At 37.8% G+C, this 11,357-nt stretch overlaps 1 protein-coding gene across 1 annotated transcript; it reads right to left on the reverse strand.

Annotated features, from left to right (window-relative positions):
- Nucleotides 1-7,425: 7,425 nt before the first annotated feature.
- LOC309818948 (DNA damage-induced apoptosis suppressor protein-like) lies at nt 7,426-10,419 on the reverse strand (the record flags this gene model as incomplete). Its single annotated transcript, XM_082648980.1, is given in 2 exon segments — nt 7,426-8,265; nt 8,269-10,419. Coding segments are annotated over 2 exon segments (2,991 nt in total).
- Nucleotides 10,420-11,357: the final 938 nt, after the last annotated feature.

Here is an 11,357-nt window from a genome sequence, read left to right on the forward strand (position 1 = left end):
TGTATTCCTATAAAGCTTTATTTACAAAAATAAGAGGTGGGCTGGATTGGTCTTTGGGCTGTAGTTTGTTGACCTCTGCGCTAGAACAATGTTGGGAATGAATAAAGGAATATCAGTGGGACTGTGACAGCTGGAGAAGCAGCTTGCACAGAATCCTTTTTGAGAGAAGAGGATGGCCACCGCAGTATCCTGGGGAATCCTTCTGCCATATGTGTAGCTACAGGGAGCACTTAATACGACCACTTCAGTCTTAAATGTGGTAAATATGGAGAAGAGTAGACAAAAAACATGCAACACCATAACTTTTTTTTTGAAGTGAAAGGACAATTCAATTGGATTGAAACCCATTTATATTAAAAATAGAGAGAACAGATAATCCAAAAGAGAGACTCCATAACTTATTTCTATTTATCTCCAGAATGGATTTTATATCTATGTTAAGGAAGAGACTTATGACCTGGGAATTCACGGAATTTTAAGAACAATAATGAAGCCAAACTTGAAAATGTCTCCAGACTGCCACTTCACATGCCCCTCCGCCCCCAGCATCCCCCCGCCCCGGCTTCCTTCTCCATGCTGTAGGGATGCTTTAACCCCTCCTCAGGCAGGATGGGACTCACCCAAGATGAGAGTGGTTCATTGGACAGCCGAGAAGTACAGCCTCTCCTGGACCACATGTCCATTCAAGAACTCATAATCTATAAACCAATCTGGAAACCATTTTCTTATTCCTGAACAAGGTTTTCTTTCTATGTGACTCCCCCCTGGCAAAGAATGGACGAAGAGGGAATGGACTGTTTTACAGAGGCAAACTATTACTTCCTCACAATTCCGTTCTATAGAATGTCCCTACGGCACCTTGAATAAAGAAGCTGAGGATAAAAAAAAAAAAAAAAGAAGCTGAGGATATTTGGTTTTAGCTCTAATAATCAGTTCTGGCATACTAATTTCCTAACCATTGGAGTCTCCATGTGGTTGCTAAGTTTGCTGCATCACAGAAGAAATATACCTTCAGCCTGTTGTATAATTATCTCAGGAATTATAAAGGCAATAAATGCATGATTCCTTTTTTAAACTAATGCATTAGAGCAGAGATGCATAATTGGTACTTTAATGATCTAGTGGCAGCAAATTAGATAATAATGTGATTACAAAATGACAATTACTTTTGGCAATTAATTGGCATCACCTTTTTCACTACATTGCTCGGGACTCTTCATTCCAATGAGAAATAGGATTGTTCTAAGCCTGAATGGGAGCTATGGGGAAGAGTTAAGTTAATTACTTAACAAAACAAGTGGTTGATCTTGATATTCTTGATCAATGGGTCTTTGGGGTTTAATAACAACAACAACACATTATACCTTTTCCCCTGAATAATACCCAAATGATGTATAAACTTTTCGTAATGTAATTACTGCCCATAAATCACTTCATTTCTGAAATATGGTGGCATCTGACGGGATGAGATTGCTTTTTTCACAATCCCATTAGTTTAAGAAGGAAAAGAAAAAAAATCTTGCCTCTAATAGGGAGGCAGGTAAAAATGGAAGGTGATTTCATTACATGTTACATGCAAACTGGCTGAGAAAGAAACAAAAATGTCTCATATCTTTCCGAGAAAAAAAAAAGACATAATGTTGCAAAATACTTTTACATACACAATTAAATTTAATCCTCATAGCTGTGTTTTGGTAGTAGTGGATTTATAAGAATTGTTCTAGAAAATGTAAATGAAGTGGTTTATATCAACCAGGTGAAATTTCTGTAGCCTTTCTATATTTGATGGGGCTTTTGACCTGTGTTTAATAGATTAAAAAATTTTAATATGCAATATACCAAAAAATATTCTTACAGTGTTTTGATTAAATAGTTATAATTATTGACAGTTAAACTTATTTTGAAATTGGAAATTTCAACATTACACTATCTGTTGCTAACTCGAAGCTATATATTATGTCTCTATTGAATTTCACTACATGCCTCCTGTTCTCTCCCAAAACTGAATAATGAGATTAAGCATCTCTCAATAATGAGAGCAAGACACTGTATTGACGGATTTCTAACTGCTCAGCTCTATCTTTGATGTGGTTTTTTTTTTTTTGTATACGACTCAGAGTCTCTAAAAAGTTCTTTCTGCATTTTAATATCTAGCACCAGACACTGTATTATAAGGCAACTGAGAACACTGGCAGAGTGAGAGCTGAAATTGAGGCCACCCCACAGGACCTTCAGATCTTTATTCGAAAAGGCCATTTTGCAGGGCTAGAGAGATGGTGCAAACCTGGGGACACTCATATGTGGAATTCCAGTTCCAAGTACCCAGAGTCAATGCATAAAATCAGTCCTTTGTGTTTTCAAGTTCTTGGATGCAGGGTGAATATTTACGACTCCGGAGACATACACAGCACTCACTCATTCATGTTTTTGTATATCCAACAATTATTTATTAAATACCTATTATGTTCCAGGCAGTGTGTTAGCTACTGGGCATACAGAAGTGAACAAAGCAACTACGGTCTTGACTTTCATAGGGAACACAGCAGAAAGGAGAAGACAATCCCATTATTGTTCTGATTATAAATGAACTTTAATCCAGATGGAACTGGTTGGTTTCTCTCTTTCTTCTCTTTCTTTCATGTCTTCCCTTCCCCTCCATTTTATTTCCATCTCAGCCTCCTTCTCCCTTTCTTTCTGTCTCTTACCCATGGGGTTTTGAAAGTTATTCTCAATGTAATACAGATTTGATGTCATTTGGTTTCTTAGATAATGTTAATTTGGGGATGTGAGATAACAAAGTCCTGGGGACCAGCTATATTTTATATCTAATTCACATTCCTTTTTTGAGGGGTTTTAGGTTTTCTGGCAGTATTGAACATCCCCAGGAGGAATGTTAGTATTTAAGAATACCTTTGCGAGTTCCTATTCTCCTTTCCTTCATTTATTTTTAACAAAGGAGGAATAGAAAGAAAGGCCAATATCTATTCCACTGAATAACTACCATTTTTTGAACTCCTACTGTGTGCCATGTACTTTCTGTATGAGACAGCATTGTTATCCTTTTTCTATAGATGAAGAAATTGAAGCTGAGTAAGGTTTGGTAACTTGCCTAGGGACATACAATTTGCATGTGAAGGAGCTGGGGTTTGAACTCATCACCATGAGAATATAAAGCCCTTGTTACCCTCACCAATTGCTGTGGCTTCTAGAGCCCTTAAGTGACCTTAAATCTGCAGCTTGATAATTTGGACTCTTCTTGTTTCCTTCGAGTAAGGATACAAATGGTAGATGCCTTTCCTTTTCCCCTGTCTATGAGACTGAGTTAACTACCTTTTTGGAACATATGATCAATCTGGTGATTTTGATTTTGGCCTTAATCCTAGAAAGAACTGGTTCCAATCATGGTACAAAGTCTGGCCATGTCTTTCAAGCTGTGAAGAAAAATGAAAATTTTATTTCCTCTCTTTCTGGGATACTGAGGGAGTTGACCCCATCATTAAAGTGTGTTAGGAACACAGGGTCTCTATAGATTCTATTTTCACGTAACATTAGCTGCCACCTTTTGCAGGCAGAAAAAAATGAGGTACTAAGGCATAACCAAATTAATTTTACATCACTCTGGAGTTAGTGATTAGTTGCGCGATTATAAAGATTGTATTCCTGGGGTTATCACATAAAGATGAAAATATTTTTAACAGAATGATGGTGTTGGTTGCACTGATGTCTTTTGAAGTTTTACCATCATATAACATTTCTTAGAAGGTAGTCATAGGGCATTTGTAAATAAATATCACTGGCTGCACATATTTTATTTTAGGATCATTGTTTGCTTACCATGAAAATGAAGGTTTTGAAGTCTGCTCAGCTAGAAAACTGTATTTGTAGCTGAATAAAAGCTTTTAACTCTTGATATCTTGCCTTTGGTTGCTTTTATGCCTGTTTGCAATAACTTCCCATAAGATCCATGCAAAGCAAGCCCTAGTGCCAGTAGATAAGGTGTTTTAGAAGTTAGAATTAATTGCAGAGGACTAAGTGAGACACAGTGTTCATTTACTTCAAGGTTTGTCTGGAAGCTCAAGGTTATATGCCTGAAACTGCTTACAGTCAGTTATTAACAATGATCGCTCAAACTATGCATGCTGGAAGCAATTTCCTGAAAAAGCTACACACACTTTTAATATACTTGGAATATAAGAAGAATTCATTCATTCACTTATTCATTCATTCATTTTCAACAATGATTCAATGAATGCTTATTATGCACTAGGCACTAGGATAGAGATGAAACAGAAGAGAACAAAACAGTCATGATTCTTGCCTTTGTGGTTTATAATATAGTGAAGAAGATAGAAATTTAAGAAGTAAAAGAATAATGTAGACTTGCGAATTATGATAAGAATTCTGAAGGGAAAGTATAGGGTTCTAAGAAAGGAAACCATAGGGTGGTCAGGTTGCCCAGTGAGAAGTGAGGAAGCAAACACTGCAAGTCGGGGGAGCAATGCTGAAGTGGAGACTAGCTTGGCAAATGCAAAGAACTGAAAGAGGCCAGCGTGACACAGTGGGTGAGGGGGACAGTGATGCTAGGATGAGGCATGGAGGCATGTAGACCTTGGTAAGGATTTTGGATTTTTTTCCCAACAACCTTAGGGAGTTGTTAAACAGGCAGTGATGTAATCTGATTGGTGCTTTAAGAATATCACTCTGTTTGCTATGTGGATTTGGAAAATGGTTTGGAGGGGGCAAGAATAAAAACAGGGAGACCAGTTGTAAGTCTATGGTCGTAATCTCGGTGAGAGATGGTAGTAGCCCAGAGTGGTAATGAAGGAGATGGAAAACAGTGGTAATGAAAGAGATGGAAAACTCTGGAAATATTTGGAAGTAGAATCAATAGACTGATAAGGGATTGGGTATGAGGCTGGTAGGAGACAGAGAGACTGAACCCTAAATAATAACTTTCAGATATTTGGCTTTAGCAATTGGATGGATGGAGATGTCATTTTACTGAGATGGAGAAGATTCGAAGAAGAGTGGCTCTGGAGCAGATGATTAAGGACCTAAGTGTTATTTTAGGTTTTTGTAGATACTCTTTATCAGATGAAGGATGTTAATTTCTTTTTCTAGTTTGCTACCAGTTTTTTTTTTTTTAATCATGTGTATTGAATTTTATGAACTGCTTTTTTCTGCATCTACTGGATGGTCACAGGATTCATCTCCTTCATTTTATTAATGGAGCAGATTGCATTGAATGAGTTTTGAATGCTAAACCAACTTTGCAGTTCTTGCATTTCCAGCTTGGTTGTGATGTATTGATATAATATTTTTCACACATTGCCATATTTGATTTTCTAGACTTTGTCTAGATTGTTTTTAAAAAATCAATGTCATAAGTGAGCTGGGCCTCTAATGTTCCTTTCTTGAAATGGCCTTGGCCAGTTGTTGTATCAAGATTATTCTGGCCTTAAAAAAATGAACTAAATTTATGAGTAAGTCTGGCTAAATGTTGACTCTTAGAGGAAAACATAGGCAGAACACTCTGACATAAATTGCAGGAAGATCTTTTCCAACCCATGTCCCAGAGTAATGAGAATAAAAACAAAAATAAATAAATGGGACATAATGAAACTTAAAAGCTTTTGCAAAGCAAAGGAAACCATAAACAAGAAGAAAAGACAACCCTCAGAATGGGAGAAAATGTTTGCAAACAAAGCAACTGACAAAGGATTAATCTCCAAAATATACAAACAGCTCATGCAGCTCAATATCAAAAAACAAACAACCCAATCACAAAATGGGTAGAAGATCTAAATAGACATTTTTCCAAAGAAGACATACAGATGGCCAACAAACACATGAAAAGATGCTCAACATCACTAATCATTAGAGAAATGCAAATCAAAACTACAATGAGGTATCACCTCACATGGGTCAGAATGGCCATCATAAAAAAAATCTACAGGGGCTTCCCTGGTGGCTCAGTGGTTGAGAGTCCGCCTGCCGATGCAGGGGACACGGGTTTGTGCCCCGGTCCGGGAGGATCCCACATGCTGCGGGGCGGCTGGGCCTGTGGGCCATGGCCGCTGAGCCTGCGTGTCCGGAGCCCATGCTCCGCAACAGGAGAGGTCACAACAGGGAGAGGACCACGTACCAAAAAAAAAAAAATCTACAAACAGTAAATGCTGGAGAGGGTGTAGAGAAAAGGGAACCCTCATGCATTGTTCGTGGGAGTGTAAATTGATACAGCCACTATGGAGAACAGTATGGAGATTCCTTAAAAACTAAAAATAGAACTACCATATGACCCAGCAAACCCACTCCTAGGCATATACCCAGAGAAAATCATAATTCAAAAAGACACATGCACCCCAATGTTCATTGCAGCATTATATGCAATAGCCAGGACACAGAAGCAACCTAAATGTCCATCAACAGAGGAATGGATAAAGAAGATGTGGTACATATATACAATGGAATATTACTCAGCCATAAAAAGGAATGAAATTGGGTCATTTGTAGAGACATGGATGGACCTAGAGACTGTCATACAGAGTGAAGTAAGTCAGAAAGAGAAAAACAAATATTGTATATTAATTTATATATGTGGAATATGAAAAAATTTGATATAGACGATCTTTTTACAAAGTAGAAATAGCGACACAGATGTAGAGAACAAATGTGTGGATACCAAGGGGGAAAGGGGGAGGGTGGGAAGAATTGGGAGATATGGATTGACATATATACACTATTGATACTATGTATGAAATAGATAACTAGTGAGAACCTACTGCATAGCCCAGGGAACTCTACTCAGTGCTCTGTGGTGACCTAAATGAGAAGGAAATCCAAAAAAGAGGGGATATATGTATACGTATAGCTGATTTACTTTGCTGTACAGTATAAACTAACACAATATTGTAAAGCAACTATACTCTAATAAAATTTTTTAAAAATGTACTGAAGAGTGATCTTTCCTTTTCTCTTTTCTGGAAAAATATGTGGAAAAATTGGCATTGTTTCTTCTTGACATATTTTGTAGAATTCACAGCAAAGCCATCTAGGCCTATGGGTTTCCTTGGGCAGGTTTTTAAGCAGTGAATTACTTTTTTTTTTTTTGGTTTGCAAAGGCTTTATTTCTGAATGTATGTGTGATTTTAACAAATACTTTCAATAAGCAAAACTGACAATATTACATAAGTACAATCAATAATATAAGATAAAGTGCCAAATTATCTGAAATCAGAGTATTCTGGATAAAACACTGGGAAGAACAATGGCTTCCCCCCATATAAAAAGGCACAACAGCACCTCTTTTCTATTTGCTTCTCTTCAAGTGTTCAAAATGGTAAGAACGTTTTCCATGACACTGGAGGCAAGAGTTTCCAAACAGACTTACCTTTAAAAGCTCAGAAATTGGGTTCAGGTGACATTTTATGAGAACAATTCAGGAGACCAAGCACTTTTAGTTTCAGGCACTGAAGATGACCAACCTTCTGAAAATGGAAGGCAACATTTGACTTCTGAATGCGAAGCAAGTCCCAAAACCGACTCCTTGAAAATCCAGCCTAACCCTGTACTGTTATAGTCAGGAGATTTCTGTTCTGCTGCTGTAAGCATATTCTTCAAATTTAACTTTTTCTTAATTAAGCATTTATCAGTTCTTTGTTTGACATATTTCAGTTTTTTTCTTGGTAACTCTTTTTGATCAGGAGAATTATAAGCAGCTGGGCATTTCCTTAGACCCATGGCCTGGAATCCAAGCATTTCTGAAGGAAATACTTTTTGTGTGGTAGGAGGGACCCATTCGTCAACATCAGTTTCAAGGTACTTAGCAACAGGACAGTTGTTGGAGATCTCTGGTTGTGTAATACTAGATATAGTAGGGCTTCTGGATTTCTGGCTGGTTGTCTTTATATTTTTTGGACAGCTTGGGGTGGTTTGCTGTGCATCATTTACAGTGGAAATCCTTGTCTTTTTATAGTTAGCATCAAGGTCCAAATAAAAGGCAGGTAATTTTTTGAAAGCTCCTGTCATTCCATGAATTCTAGTTTGGTGGAATCCTATAACTGGAGTTGACTGTGAACATGGAACAAAGTCTTGGCTATCTTCAAAATCATATTCTGAATCTGACTGAAAATGAGGTGGAGAGGGACATGTTTTTAGATACAGAGAGGCAGATGTGTTTTGCAAGGATAATTTTTGTGAAGACTGGCTGGAGTTTTCAGAGAATGATCTCAATGAAAAATCAGATTCTGTATGATGACTTTCTGCCTAAGACTTTCCCCACTGTAACAAAATATCCTGTGACTTTTTGGTCATTTCTGTTGCCATGTCCATTTCTTTAGGACTATCATCAAAGAGATCAGCAGAAGCATTGTAGCCACCTTCATGACCAGCAGAACAGTTTGCTGTTAGGTTATTACCAGTGTGCTCATAAGACATTTCTTTCAATGCGTTCGTACTTCTATCTGGCATACTGCAAAGAGCTTCTAAAGGATATGTGAGTTTCCTGCAAATTGTCAAACTGTCACCCTGGTTCTTTGGCCGCCTACAGTATTGTTTATTTTCTAAGTTGTGAAGGTTGGAAACATCATTATACCTCCTAGAACTCAAAGTTGTCAACTTTTCACTCATTTCGGTTAGTGATTTTTCTCCACATCCATTAAAATATTTGCCATTGAGACAAGAATGGTCAGTCTCTGAAGTATCGTGCTTAAGTGAAATTTCAGCCTCATGTGGTGGAATTCTGGTAGACTTAAGAGTAACTGTTGTGCCTGAGCCTTTTGAAGATGGAAACAGAACTGACAGATAAACATTTGGTAGAAGATTTTCAGAAATGCCTCTTTCACTACTACTTACAGAGATAGTCTCTGCTGTGTTCTCTGGTTGTGACTCCTTATGAACGCTAGGACTTGGATTTGCTTCACAGTTGGAAAGGAGGTTATTTTTGCTGGAGTTTGCTTTGACTGTTGCTTGTGGTGATCTTAAGCCTACAGGTGGTGCATGCAAGGATCTAGTAGTTCTCTGTGGAGTCACGGATATCCTGCTGTGGTCTGCATGTAATTTACTGACGTCATTATCTAGATGACATTTCCTGCTACTGCCATCTGTCTGGGTTATAGCAATCTCACTTTCGATAGCTGCCAGAAATTTGTTTAGGCTTTCAGAGAGTGGAAGGTCAGCCCAGATCTCAGGGTCACAGTCCTGAGAACCCCCAGCTATCTCTTCAAGTCTGAGTGATGAAGGTGGACAACACACAGATCTCTCCTGAAAGCTAGCGGGGGTATCTACATCATGATACTGGTGACATGTTAGCTCACGCTGGGAATATATATTTTTAACTTCCACTGCACTGTGGAAGGATTTTGTATTACTTGGCTCAAGGGGCTCTTGCACTTTCAAAGGGAATAAATTAGAACCAGGAACTCCAATTTCATGATGATTGCTATGAACCGCACTTGGCTGATCAGCTTGTAAGCCAAGTTCTTCACCCAGCTTTTGTGCTGCACTATTTTGATCCACATAAGAAACAGGGCTCCATAAACCCTGAATGGTATCGTGGCAGCTATTGGAACCAGTGGCCTCTGCAGAGGAGATGCACATTCTGTTCTGGTGAAGAGTATCAATGGCCTCGCTTTGTTCTGAAGCTGAAAAATCATCATCATCTGTTAGTTGTGAAACAACGGAAGTGAGTTCAAGTGATAGCTGCCAGAATCCTGAAAAATCATCGCTGCCGTGGGACTCAAAACAACAAGAACTGCTGTCAGGGCCACATATGCTGCTGACATCGCTATTTGAATTTTCTAAAGCAAGTAGGTGGCTATTAGGTGCCTGGGAGCCACAGCGAAGTTTCCTGATATCAGAAAGCTGCAAAAGCCGATGGAAATAGTCAATGACAGTGAAGCCTACGACACCTGGGTCTGGTAGAACAATCTGGCAAGCTACTAGCGCTTTAACTTCTCTCTTGTGGTCTGAGCACTGCTCTAAGAGGTTACTGGAACCTGAACCTTGTCGATGTTGGCTTTCAAAATTCGTCACTCCAAAAATAAAGCTTTGTCCAACAAAGCAAGTTTCAACTGCTTTAGTTAATAGGGTCTGAGCTGCATCACTGTCCAGTGTTTCTGGAATTTCATTACGATCTTGAATGTACCTGTGCAAACCAGTTGCTGTAAGACCAAAAAATGCATCTAAACAGCTTCCAAATACAGTAATACCAAATAATTTGTTTGATTCTGCAACTTTTAAGGCAAGCTTATATCTGTAACTGGCATTTTCAGTTTCACCAGTAGAGCCACATTTTGGACAATTAGACCTTTTGGAGACCAGGAGTATTCGAGAGAAGCACTTTTGACATGAAGGATATATAAAACTAGAATTCTGGAGAGCAAGAACTGAGGCAAGAAGAAATTTTCTTCTTCTATTCATGTGTCCTCACTGTGGTAGGACTGTTTAAAAGAAACGAAATTGGTGGGAAATAGTTCTTTTCAGTTGTTTTTGTTGGTTCTACCCCCATTAATCTTAAAGTTTCATGAAGATGGAGACCTGGTCTATCATGTCACCTGAGGCACAGGACGGGGATCCTTGCCCTGCAGTGAATTACTTTTTAAATTACTTTCAGTTTTGCTAAGTTGTGTGTGTGTTTTATGGAATATACCATCTAATTCATCTAAATTTTCAAATATTGGCATGTAGTTAAAAAAATATCTTATTATTATTCTTTCATTGTTTGTAGGATATGCAGTGGTATCCCCTTTTCATTCCTGACATGAATTATTTGTGCCTTTTTTTGAAGGAGTATTACCTTATTAGTTTTTTCAGCAAAACTACTGTTTTCTTGGATCACCTCCTCTACTATTCTATTTTCTTTTTCATTAACGTATGTTCTTATCTTTATCATTTTCTTCTTTCTCATTTCTTTGGGCTGAATTTTCTGCTCTTTTTCTAGCTTTTTGATGTGGATACTTAGTGCACTGATGTTCAGGCTTTCTTCTTTTCTGTTGTATGTCTGTAGGGCTATAAATTTTCATGTAAGTGTGATTTAAATATGTATTTTAAAAAAATCTTTGGGTTAATATTTGTTATATAATTTCCTTTGTGATTTCTTCTTTGGCCCATAGGCATTTAGAAATTTACTTCTTAATTTCCAAATTGAGGGATTTCCTACTTGTTTGGCTTAATTCCACTGAAACCAAACATATTCTGATATGATTTTGATTTTGAAATATATTGAGACTTGCTTTATGGCTCTGAATATGGCAATTTTGGCAAATGTTCTGTGTGTCCTTGAACAGAATGTATATTCTGTAGTCATTAGGTACACTGTTCTATAAATATGTCCACCAGGAAAAGTTTGATTGTATTGT

This window comes from Grampus griseus (genome assembly GCF_964374135.1).
Source record: "Grampus griseus genome assembly, chromosome: 2".
Classification (NCBI taxonomy): domain Eukaryota; kingdom Metazoa; phylum Chordata; class Mammalia; order Artiodactyla; family Delphinidae; genus Grampus; species Grampus griseus.